The sequence below is a fragment of the Sphaerodactylus townsendi genome, linkage group LG07 (assembly GCF_021028975.2).
Source record: "Sphaerodactylus townsendi isolate TG3544 linkage group LG07, MPM_Stown_v2.3, whole genome shotgun sequence".
Classification (NCBI taxonomy): Eukaryota; Metazoa; Chordata; class Lepidosauria; order Squamata; family Sphaerodactylidae; genus Sphaerodactylus; species Sphaerodactylus townsendi.
The window spans coordinates 12,045,009-12,057,972 of record NC_059431.1 but is presented as its reverse complement, the minus strand read 5'-3'; the positions used below and the strand labels follow the sequence as shown (position 1 = coordinate 12,057,972).

The following is a 12,964-nucleotide window of genomic DNA, read 5'->3' as shown; positions in this document are numbered from 1 at the left end:
TGTAGGTTTGGAGGAGAAAAGGAGTGGTCCTTCAAGTATTTATTTATAGTTCGGTTCTAGTCCCAGAAAATCCTAGGCAAGATGCAGGAACCTGCGGCTCTCCAGATACCCAGGAATCTACAATTCCCTATCAGCCTCTGTCTGGGGCATGGCCAGTGGCCAGCTAGGCTGGATAGAAACTGATAGAGCTATGGTCCTGGAACATCTGAGAAACACTGATTCTCTTCAACACACACACACACACAATTTATGGCTTCCCAAAAGCCGCCCCCACCTCTATTGGAGGCCATGGCTGTGCCTCTCCAAGGTCTTTCACATCATTTCCGTCCTGAGCTCTTTAACTGCAGGTGCCTGGGATTGAACCGGGGGCCTTCTGACTACCAGGCAGATGCTCTCGCATGGAGCCGCTGACATTCCTCCAGTTTTGAAAAGGACTCAGAGGCAGACAACCAATGAAGTTCATTCCAGCTTGGGACAATACGTTTGCTCTCCGGACTTGCTCCAAACAGCAACTTGGCTCTAGCTTTTTGTATAAAGTTCTGGTGAGCAACTCCACATTGCAATCACCCAGTCTGAGTCTGATCAGAACATGAGCAACTGTGGCCAAATCACAGTGGGTCTGGCCTAAAGCAGACTCTCCCATGTGGTCCCCCCTTGAGTATTTCTTGAGTCCTGGGAATAAAATTGGAAGGGTCTGAAGGGGGGGGGGGAGAGAGAGAGAGAGAGAGAGAGCTCTAAGCATATCCCGGGCAGGCGCATCACAATTTTGTGCTGTCAGCTTGACCACAGACATTTGTATGTTTCTGGGCAGCCCTGAAACCCTGATCTCTGTTTGGAAACTGAAGCCAACCTCTATTCTTTTAGGGTTGCTGTGGTTATGCATTTCTCCTCTGAACAAGGAGCTGGTTTAGATGGCCTCCAACGTCCCTTTCAGTTATAACACTTGAAGCAATCCTTTCATTGAATCATAGAGGTGGAAGAGACCGCAAGGGCCTTCCAGTCCAACCCCCTGCCATGCAGAAACACATAATCAAACACATAATCAAAGCACACATACGTTCATCCAGTCTCTGTTTAAAAACCTCCAAAGAAGGAGACTCCACCACTCTCTGAAGCAGTGGATTCCACTGTCGAACAGCCCTGACAGTCAGAAAGGTCTTGCTAATGTTTCCGTGGAATCTCTTTTCATTCATCTTGAACCCATGACTCCTGGTCCTAGTCTCTGGAGCAGCAGAAAACAAGCTTGCTCCCTCTTTGACATGGCATCCCTTGAAAAATCCCTTCTGCTATTGCAGAGGAGAAAAGCTTGTTTCCTCACCAACATGACATCCCTTCAAATATCTAAACTTGGCTATCATGTCACCTCTTAACCTTCTCTTCACCAAACTAAACGTTCCCAGCTCCCTAAGTCTCTCCTCGTAGGGCATGGACTCCGACCTTTGACTACCATTTGGTTGCCCTCCTCTGGACCCGTTCCAGCTTGTCAATATCCTTCATGAATTGTGGTGCCCAGAACTGTACACAATATTCCAGGTGAGGTCTTCTCTCCTTCCATATCTCTTCCACACTAAACTAAGAAAGTCTTTTCAGACCACCAGAACTGATACCACGTTTCAAAAGAAATGGCAAAGAGTCAAGCTCGAAACTTTTATTACTTAGATGATGCATTTTATAGCATACAGCGGTTTAGGGTGTTCCATAAACAAAACTGAATTGCCACGAAGAATTGTACTCTCCCTTCCTTTAACAGTCTATCAAATGCTGAAGATGACGGGAGCCCTCTCTGTATTACAAACATCTAAGTCACCCCAATTCCAGAATGTTTTTTTTCCCTTTTCAACTTTTTTTTTTAAACAAAAGCACTTTGGAAAACAAATATGATAAATGATTAAATTACATGTTGGTTTTCAAACAAAATAAATACTTTTTTTTTGCAATTAAAAAAAATCATCATTAGCGCAAACTCTGCGTTCTAAAGAAAATCACCGCTCCCTCTCTTTCGGACACAGGATTTCAACCGTTTAAGCATTAACTTGTCCTAAAGACCCTAGATATAGCCACATGGGTGAAATATTAATAATTAGCTAGTTAAGAAGGTCAGCATTAAATAAAAACAGACGGGAATGGGGTAAAAGATAAAAGAACCAAGATGGCAATCTTATGCATATTGAGATCTCTGCATTCTCGGGGATTATAGGGTTTAAGTGGAACCAGGAAACATTTAGGGGTTATTGACAGAATCATTTAAATGGCGTGATTAACAGGGGTTTTATGCTATAGTCAGCTGAGTGGCCCAGAAGACAGATGTGGCTCCCTCAAAACAATTCCTCATCCGGGTTCCCAGTAGTTCTGCCAATTTTTTAACCAAGGTGTGGAAAAATATTTTTAATGGGCTTCCAGTAGCATGAAAAAAGCTGTGTATCTCAAAGGTTACATATATCAACCTTTTTTTTAAAAGAAGTATTGCCCTGAGTTTTGGACAGACAGCGACTACTGTCAGTTCTGTCTCGAAGACATTATCTTTCAGGAAAACCGATTCCATTCCCTCAGTGATGAAACGGATGGCTTCATATCCTTGAAGCAATGCATGCTCTGTACACCTGAAGCTCTCAGTGCGGGACGATTCCAACTGTATTCGGATCGCCTGTCCAACTTTGAGAGAGTTGGTCAGATCTCTTTGGGTAGCCACACCAACTTGGCCCAGCATGAAAATATGCCCCCCAAGAACACGGGTTAACAGGCAGAAAACAGTTAGATGCCTCAAACAGTGTCCCCAAAGAATATAAACAGATTCTAACAGATATTTTAGTCCACTGTTGTTCAGAATTTTTTACAATAACAAATGGTTCAAGAATCGTGAGTCTACTTTCATAAAATGTTTTGGAAGAGTATGTTTGGGGGAGGGGGATTCCTTTAAAAGGACAGACAGATCCATTACTGTAGCAGACCGTGGAGATAGACTTGAATGTTCAGGGCGCTGATTCTTCTGAAACATTGTAGTGTTTGCAAGAGAAAGAACAAGTGTGCTATTTATTCCAGAGTTAGCATTCAGAATAATGAAAAGATTGAAAACACCTTGAAAACACCAAGACAAGATAAGTTTCAGAGGACGGTCATATTACTCTGCCATAGAAAAGCTACACTCCAGTCCAATAACTCCTTAGTGACAAACAAAGATTCTCGGGATATTAAGTCCCAGAGTCAAAGCTGACGAAGGGAGCGTTGACTCTTGAAAGCTCACACTCCAAAAATCTTTCTGGATTTGGACCTAGCTCTTCTGAGGCTGAGACGTTAAATAAGTCTTAAGACTTAGCACTAAAAAAGGCTAATGTTAAAAGTGTTTACCAAAAGAGAGAGGGGCAGAGACACCCTCTTGTTCCAAGATACCCTGTGTAATATGACTAGATACTCATTTATCTGGTGCGGACAAAAATAGTCACACTCACTTCTTCACGGGAATAGAGAAAAAAGCTATTCTTTAAATTCCTTCATCTTTACTGAGAACAAGAAACAAAACCTACAGAGGGACCCCATGCTGGCCGAAGTAGATTTTGGGCCACAGTGGCTGAGAGGTCAGAGGTCACCAGGACACAAACCTTCATTTCTGTGGTGTTCCCAAGTACCTTACCTGACTTTCTCCCATCCCTTCCAATGGAGAACAACGGAAGCGTGGCACTGTTTTTGCTCACTGGTGCTAACGGTAAATGCTCCACAGTGGTGGTGAACCTTTGGCACTCCAGATGTTATGGACTACAATTCCCATCAGCCCCTGTCAGCATGGCCAATTGGCCATGCTGGCAGAAGCTTGATGAGAGCCAATCCCTGTATCTGGAGATATAGGTCGCCACCACAGAACTAGAGTGTAAATTGCCTCTCTGCCCCTGGCAAATGGTCCCTTCCCAAGGTCACCGCGATATACAGGGCCCGCCTTTCACATATCACACCTGTAGTAATAAGGGCATACTGTTAGGCTTGTATGAATACTGATCTGCAATGGAAGAACTCCTCAACCAGAAGAATAGATGTTTCAAAAATCCTCAATGATTGGAGAGCGGGGTGGGGTGGGGGGTGTCCTCCACAGGTCAGGGTAAATCAGTGCAAAATTATCTGGCCTTTTAGTCAAATATATCAAATAGTCTAACCGTAGATCATTTCACCTCCAATGACAAAAGACTCTTGATGATCACACATGTTCAAACAGGCAACTGGGATGGATGAGTTTGCACAGCCCCTGCCACAAAATGATGAAAGCTGGATTCATGACCCTAGCAGCCAGTGAGTGAAACCTTTGGCACTCAGATGTTATATGGACTACATATTCCATCAGCTCTCAAGCCAGCATGGCCAATTGGACTACCTGCTGGTGGGGGCTGATGAAATATCAGATCCATAACATCTGGAGATATAGAGTCGCAATTAACGGACTCTTTTAACAAGTCTGCCAGGAATTATTCCAGCAAATTCTGCTCTTCCACGAAGGCTCCACCAATGCCCGATGGCTTCTGTAGAGTGCTTTTCCGCACCATTCATTGGAATGTTTTGAGGCAGGAAATAGAACTTTTCCTCCACGAAGTTCCGTATTGTTGTTACCCCCAAACTTTTTATTTCCGGCCTCAAAACGTTTTAAGTGTATCCCCTTTTAAAGAGATTCTCCGGCTGAAAATGCCTTCAGTTGGTAGGCTATTCACACTTCTCTGCTTCTTCGAATTTCCTCCTCAGTGCTGTCTTCTGAGCTCATTCGGTTCTCCCTCGCCTACTCATTTGAAGCATATTTTTGTTCTTTTAGTGGGGGGGGGGGCAATCTTTGAAGCACTGAGTATATAAGTAGTATGGAACGTAGCACGAAGCCATGAAGTATCGATTCAACACAGAACTCGAAAAAAAGGGGGAGGATCACAAAATGGTGGCCAGAAATCATTTCAAGGGCGCACGTGTGAACAAAAGGGAGCCAATTGAAGATGTTTTACAAATGTTTTAGGATATTTGTGCAGAATGGGGCAGAGCCATCCCCTTGATGAATCCATTTCCTCATATGACCTATGTCTGCATGGGGAACTCCATGAGATCTTCAGTTTACTTCTCAACTGGCAAAAGGGAGGGGCCACGGCTCAGTGTAAGAGCCTCTGCTTTGCATGCAAAAGGTCGCCGGTTCAATCCCTGGCATCTTCAGTCAAAAGGACCCGGAGGTAGGTAATGTGAAAGACCTCAGTCTGAGACCCTGGGGATCCAGTCAATACTGTCCTTGACAGACCAGTGTCTGATTCAGAATAAGGCATTTCATGCATGTTCACAGGAGGGGACGAATTAAGACAGGGACAATAAACTGTTTGAAGAACTTGGTGTTCAAGATAGGCCTTGATAGGTGATGTATAAGTAGGTTTCCATCATGTTAGGGCATCAAGCCATGGTGGCCTCTGAAGGAATTCCACTGCCCTCAGAAATGATTGGAGCCTCCTTCTTTGGAGGTTTTTAAACAGAGGCTGGACGAACAAATGTCGGGAGTGCTTTGATGATGTGTCCCTACGTGGCAGAGGATTGGACTTGGTGGCCCTTGGGGTCTCTTCCGACTCTATGATTCCATGACTTCTTCAAACACTATCAGCAGTTCCAATTGCATGGAGGGTGAGTCCGTGATGGGTGGGGCTCCGTTTCTGCATTGCAGTCGTTTTCAGTCCAGATGTTGCACAGGAGACCCAAAGAACTATTTATTGAAGAAGGAACCGCAGTCGGGGATGAGGGGTTGATTAGGGGAAAAATAGTCAGTGAGCAAAGGGTTAAGACTAGGTATGCCATCTTCCTAGAAGGACCTAAGGATCCCGTGGAATTTCAGCTCATCTCCAGACTACAGTGACCAGTTCCTCTGGCGAAAACTGATGCTTTGGAGGGTGGGCTCCACCACATTGTACCCCACTGAGGTCCTGATTCTCCCCAGGCTGCATCCCTGAAAACTCCACACCCCCTCAGTGATTTTGGCCGTGAAAGCCTTCCTTCTATTTACCAGTTTCTAAAGAACAACGTCAATTTTTCACTCCCCAAATCCATTCTACCTGGGTAGGTCCAAATGTAGGCTAAAATATTTTTGGGACCTGTCAGTGAGAATCCAAATAGTTCGCTCTCTATCCCCAGCCTCGTAATAATAGTAACAAATTAAAAAATCGCTGTCATACCACTTCATCGTTTCCTCAGATCAACGGCCTGACAGAGGTCACGTCGCCTTTAATCTGAGGCAGGGCTGGAAGATTCCTTAACAGAAACAACCTTGGTACAAGATAGCCACCGCGCCTAAACCCGCGGTGGCGAACCTTTGGCACTCCAGATGTTATGGACTACAATTCCCATCAGCCCCTGCCAATTGGCTATGCTGGCAGGGGCTGATGGGACCAATTATGTACATCTGAGTGCCTAAAGGTTTATCCTAGGTCACTAACCTAAACAGTTTCTTAAAGTCTGTTCTTTGTTTGGGGAAGTCTGGAAAGCGATCTCCCTTCAGGATGTAGTGTTTGAAAATCCCTGAGCGAAGGAGCACTGAAGGGTAAGTTGGGAGCCTTTATAACCCAGCAGGGGTAGACTAATCCAAACCGTTAGTCGACTGGTAACCTCGAAGATCTCACGGGGATCTCAGCCTAGGAGTCGGTCTAAAGGCCAAAAGTGAATCCCGGTACCCAGGGGTGGTCACTGCCCAGTATCACCTGTGCAATACAACCAGGATTTTCGACTGGTATACTTCTGCGTGCAACCAGTCTTGTTACTACCGTAAATACTGGGGGCTGGAGCCTTGCAGAAACTGGCAAACAACAAAAAAGTGGGATTATGGACAGCTCGGGACTTCCATTTTATTCCGCCAATGACTGGGATCGCAGCTTTGCAGTGCTTCAAAAGTGTCACCACTGCATGGTAAAAAATATAGAAGAAGAGGAGTTTGGATTTATATCCCCCCTTTCTTTCCTGTAAGGAGACTCAAAGGGGCTTACAAACCCCTTTCCCTCCCCCCCCCCACAACAAACACACCCTGTGAGGTGGGTGGGGCTGAGAGCATCCCGAAGAACTGGGCCAGGACTAGCCCTCCAAAAGTCACCCAGCTGGCATGTGTTGGGGTACACAAGCTAATCTGGTTCCCCAGATAAGCCTCCACAGCTCAAGTGGCAGAGCGGGGAATCAAACCAGCCTTCTCCAGATTAGAGTGCACCTGCTCTTAACCGCTCACGCACCGCGCTTCGGCTTGTGAAAAAGAACCAGGAGTGGTATCAGGAACCCTGTCTGTACAACTCTAACCTCCCTTCCCAAGAATAACCTCTGAATGCTTCATTTCACTTTGCTTGGATGGCTGATTATTTCAGCAAGCTATAAAGTGATGTTCTACAGTTATACAGAACACTAGTGAAAACTTCTCTCCTTAATTCCCTCTCATGGCGATGCGAGGCAGATGTAAACGTCGGGTAGAAAAATCTTCCTTCTCGGGAGCATATTCTTCAAACTTGGCTTGCTTTGGGAGAAGGATTCTCCTCGTTTTTCCTTTCCCACTATCCTTGTTCAAATGACACATACGGCATTGCCTTCCATTGGCCAGCTTCCCGAGAACAACTTCAAGTCTTCATTCCCCATATCTACAGGCTTGTATCAGTATTAGGCCCAAATGTAGCAGGCCCGACTTATTAATTATCATTATATAACAGCCATGACTGCAATTACAAACCCATCTGTAAACAACAGAACGATCTGGGGTGTTGAGGGATTCAGCTATACGTGGAAACAGTGTTCCAGTAGCATTTTTTTTTCTCGGCGTTTTATACCTAGATCTGTGGCTGGCATCTTCAGAGGATCTGAAGATGCCAGCCACAGATGCAGGCGAAACGTCAGGAGAAAATGCTACTGAGACACGGCCATGCAGCCCGGAAACCCCACAACACCCCAGTGATTCCGCCCGTGAAAGCCTTCGACAATACAACAGAAGTATCACCCTCTGAACTCCTTTTATTTAGGCATGCGTCAGAGCATCCTTCAAAGAGCCCAGCCACAAGACCGCTGCTTCCGAGAGCAATGAATATACCTTTTCCAGCCATCATCTTGACATGGCTAAAGCTACGGTGAGTGTTACGATTGCTGCGCAAAATGGCCTCCCATCTTGCAACAAACAAGTCTGGTCATTCGCGTGTGTACACGTGCATCTTTGAACACCTGCTGGGAAAACAAGATTGCTGACAGCAGCTTGGGAAATTCCTGGAGCTTCGGGGTGTTTGTAGAGGGCAGAATTGGCAGAGGAGGTCCGTAGCGAGACGTGTGATCCAGGTCGGCCCGCTTTGCGTACCGTTTCATCCTAAGGGGAAACAGATCTCTGCAGTAACTCTGAAAGGCTCCAGTTCTCAGCTAGGAAATGGAAGGAGCTTTTTGGGTGTGGAGAGAGGGTGCCTAGCAATGTGTGCACTTGGCATAATTTCTGGGGAAACCCAGAAGGGATGTCAGGTAGCTCTAGGAATTGCCGGAAGTGACATCACGGCATGCAGGACGCTGTTCTTTCTTAGATGGACGTTTGGCAACCTTGTCCCACCGGGAAACTGACTAGGCTGAGCTTCTGAAACAAGTATACCAAGGCGTTCAAAGATGCGTGTGCACTCCGTAACGGCATCTGTATTTGATGCCCTTGCCACGTGTAAATCTTACACTTCCTACAGCAATCAAAATTTACAGACTGGCCCCTTTTTTCCTGGAAGTGATTCCAAAGGAATGCCACAGAACTGATAAACATGTACACAAACGGGGCCAGGAACGGGCTCTTGGCAAGACATCTCGCGGCGCTAATACTTCCAAAGTGGTTTTCGCGTTTTCGCTCCCTCGCTTCGGGGTCCTTGAGCAAACCTCCTCGAGCTCGGGTGGCCGTTATCTTTGCTTTTTCAAGAAACTTGATAGCAATTTGTCGGTGTACATAGGAGATATACGTATACATAGGTATATAAAATAAAATGAGAAAAAAAAACAACCCAGTGCAAAATTTTCTTTTAAAAGAAAGAGGAAACAACCCCATCTTTTACAAATGCCTTATCTGGAAAGGGTTTCTTGGTAGCAACCAGAGGGAGGGAGACCAACTCCGGACAACCAGAGAAGTGGAAGAAAGGGGGGTGGGGGAAAAAGGGGGGGTCTCTTTGCTTGACAAAAGCTGTCAATTACCAGCGTCTGGTGTGGAACGTGTCTGCCTTTGTGTCCCCCCCAAGACATCTGCTGTGAGCCGCCTTCCGCCAGTTGGCCGGTGCAGGCCAGGAGAATGCCGTGAAAGCCATCCACGCCTGCTCTCCGCTTGGCTATTCAAACCCTCCGTGTTCTTTCTGATCCCAGACAATGACCCCGCAGGGTATGGAGCTAAACAAGCAATGGGTTTAATGAAAAGGGGGACCCTAAAACAAAACACAGCAGGGAGAGAGAGAGAGAGAGAGAGAGGGCTGGCCGTGGCGGCACTTCAGGGCATGGCTGAAAAGGAAACATGCTTCGCCCCCACGAACATATTCTAAAGCATGCTGGGATTCGTCTTCTTAGGGGATCGGATCATAAAGGGTCTCTCAGCCCCTCCTCGGAATGCTGTGCAGCTCAGTTCCTTCCCAAATCCGTTTCCGTCCCTCCCCCCTTTTCTGTGTATTTCTTGTTTGTTTTTTTAAAGTGCGTGTCTTCCTGTTATCTCTCTCTCGTCCTCGGCTCCCTTTCAGGCCGTAAGTTTTTGGATTGTCTTGTTGTAGTACTGTGTGATGGTGGGCATCAGGGGGTTCCAGTTGTTGGCGTGCAGCTCTATGACCTCGAGGAGGAGGGACCGGGTCAGCATGGACTCCGAGGGGCACAGCATCTTGTCCCGGGCTGTCGCCAGGAGCTCCGTCATCATCTCGGGCAGCTGCTCCTCCAGAAGTCTGCCGGTGCTTTGCAGCTGTCAGGAACGAGAGACACGGGGCGCGTCACATGATGCAGGCTCGGGAGTGCCCAGTGGCACCCCGGTCCTTATTAATTAAAATACTTATTTCCTGCCTTTCCCTCGTGGAACAAGGTCACTCGCTGTTCCAACTCTAAGAGCGTACCCAGTACAAGAAAACCCCAAATAAGCCCTCACTTACAAAAATGCCTGTTTATATGTGCGTGTTAAAAGCTATCAAGTCGTTTCTGACTCGTGGCGTGACGAATTCATCACCTCCCAAAACATTCTGGGCGTTTCCCCACTCACCCTTGGTTGCGCGCTAAGGAGAGTTTTGATTTGATTTGTCTTTATTGGTGGTCCACAGTATTCGCAAAACTCTCCTCCCACGCCACATTCCAAAAGGAAATGCCTGCACCCCGTTTAAAAAGCCCCCTGAATAAACGAGCCTCATAGGGCCTTCTAAAAATATCTAAAAACTGCCCCTCACCTTCTCAGGTAGCTGATCCGACAAGGTGGGGAGCACCAGAAGAAGAAGAAGAAGAAGAGTTTGGATTTTTATCCCCCCTTTCTCTCCTGCAGGAGACTCAAAGGGGCTGACAATCTCCTTGCCCTTCCCCCCTCACAACAAACACCCTGTGAGGTAGGTGGGGCTGAGAGAGCTCCGAGAAGCTGTGACTAGCCCAAGGTCACCCAGCTGGCGTGTGTGGGAGTGTACAGGCTAATCTGAATTCCCCAGATAAGCCTCCACAGCTCAGGCGGCAGAGCGGGGAATCAAACCCGGTTCCTCGAGATTAGATACACGAGCTCTTAACCGCCTACGCCACTGCTGCTCCTAGAATAGTAACAGAGAATAGTAACAGGCTCTCTAGGAGATGCTAAACCAATCCTAACTTTTGGGACCCTTTTCAGAAATCCTTCTGCCTAGATTTGGAATTTGTCCCGAGGAAGTTGGATGGGGGGAGAACAGTAGAGTTTCCTACCTCCATTGAACAGCAAAGGACGGCATCCTCCTTTATGTCCTGAGATTGTAACAACTGGAGAAATGAAACCAAAGAGAAAGACAAGAGACGCTGCTTTAGAAAATCTCACTGTATTCTGACTCATGCCGCTAGAAAACTTTCTCCTTGCTGTCTTATTCAGGAAGATATTTTCTTAGACTGGAGGCAAAAAATGTTGTAAAAGGAAATGTGACTTGCAGGTATCCTCCACGTGCTTGTTCTTTGTTCAAAGGCTACAGTGGGACTCCCTTTTGGGATCTTGCGATGTGTGATTCATAGGCCCCTTCCGCACATGCAAAATAATGCGTTTTCAAACCACTTTCACAACTGTTTGCAAGTGGATTTTGCCATTTGGCACAGCTTCAAAGAGCATTGAAAGCAGTTTGAAAGTGCATTATTCTGCATGTGCGGAATGAGCCTTTGTGTGGTAGTGGCAACATAGTGTAGTGGTTAGAGCATCAGACTAGGATCTGGGTTATTTATTTATTTATTTATTTATTTATTTATTTATTTATTTAACTTATATATCGCCCTCCCCCAGAGGGCTCAGGGTGGTTTACAACAAAAATAATAACTCATTCTGCCACAGCATATTCCACCTGACTAGTCACACCATCCCACAAACAAAAAGCCAGCATGGTGTGGAGATCTGGGTGTTGGATGAGGACTCAGGAGACTTGGGTTCAAATCCCCACTCAGCCGTGGACCTTGGTGGGTGTCTTTGGCTTAGTTGTCCTTTTTTCAGCCAGCCCAGCGGAGCAGCACTGCGACAAAAGTAAAACAGCAGGGCTAAACTAGGTAAATTGCCCCGAGCTCCTTGGAGGGAGAATGCAGTACAAATGTGATGTCTAGAGAGACAGAAAGGGTTATCTTTCTCTTCCTACTGAGTAACTGGAGAAAATGTCCATCAAGGGGTATTGGCCAAGATAAATAGGATCTCCATGTCCAAAGGCAGTTTACCTCTGAATGCCAGAAACTGGGGGGGACAGACAAAGAGGGGGGGCTTTGGCCAACCCTGAGCCCTCTGGGGGAGAGCGGTATATAAATATAATCAATCAATCAATCAATCAATCAATCAATCAATCAATCAATCAATCAATTACTTGTTAACTGCCACTGCTATGAACTGCTTAGAATTCAGTGGTTCTCAACCTTCCTAATACTGCGACCCTTTAATACGGTTCCTCATGTTGTGGTGACCCCCCAACACTAACATTTATCCATTTTACAGATGGAGAACACTGATGCAGAGAGTCTTAGGCAGTGGTTCTCAACCTTCCTAATGCCGCGACCCTTTAATACAGTTCCTCATGTTGTGATGACCCCCAACACTAACATTTATCCATTTTACAGATGGAGAACACTGATGCAGAGAGTCTTAGGCAACCCCTGTGAAAGGGTCGTTCGACCCTCAAAGGGGTCGCGACCCTCAGGTTGAGAACTGCTGGCTTAGATGGTTGGTTAGTCTTAGGTCGTTATGTTCCTGTGGCCTTGGCTATACAAGGGAAAGTTGCCATCAGTGTTTACTCAGGTTGCTTATTCTGTTATGCTTCCTGACGTTCTTTTTTTCCTGTTAATGATGTTATTATTGTTTATTTATTTAATTTGTATACCGCCCTCCCCCGAGGGGCTCAGACTTTTATCCCACACTTAAGAGTTTGGATTTATGAAGAGTTTGGATTTATATCCCCCCTTTCTCTCCTGCAGGAGACTCAAAGGGGCTTACAATCTCCTTGCTCTTCCCCCCTCACAACAAACACCCTGTAAGGTAAGTGAGGCTGAGAGAGCTCTGAAAAGCTGTGACTAGCCCAAGGTCACCCAGCTGGCGTGTGTGGGAGTGCACAGGCTAACCTGAATTCCCCAGATAAGCCTCCACAGCTCAGGCGGCAGAGCTGGGAATCAAACCCGGTTCCTCCAGATTAGATACACGAGCTCTTAACCTCCTACGCCACTGCTGCTCCTTTGTTGTTATGTTATGCTTATCGACGTTCTTTGCCCTGTGTAATGTTATGATTGTTGAGGTTTTGCTGTTTATGTTATATTTAATGCTGTTATGCTACACTCACTGATGTTTTTT

General features: G+C 46.3%; 1 protein-coding gene and 1 long non-coding RNA gene across 2 annotated transcripts in view; both read right to left on the bottom strand.

The window, feature by feature from the left end:
• Positions 1–1,633: 1,633 nt before the first annotated feature.
• LOC125436251 lies at positions 1,634–4,333 on the bottom strand. The gene is made up of 2 exons (XR_007245027.1): positions 3,857–4,333; positions 1,634–3,726 (listed from the first exon to the last, which is right to left on the bottom strand). It is a non-coding gene; the product is annotated as an uncharacterized LOC125436251 (long non-coding RNA).
• A 3,618-nt stretch (positions 4,334–7,951) lies between these two features.
• LOC125436937 (CBP80/20-dependent translation initiation factor-like) overlaps positions 7,952–12,964 on the bottom strand; it is an 86,326-nt gene continuing 81,313 nt past the window's right edge. The window contains exons 5-6 of the mRNA XM_048504321.1: positions 10,870–10,923; positions 7,952–9,904 (exon numbers count right to left, since the gene is read on the bottom strand). Of these exons, the coding sequence (XP_048360278.1) occupies positions 9,689–9,904; positions 10,870–10,923 (270 nt within the window). The 3' untranslated portion in view covers positions 7,952–9,688. The remainder of the gene's footprint in view (positions 9,905–10,869; positions 10,924–12,964) is intronic.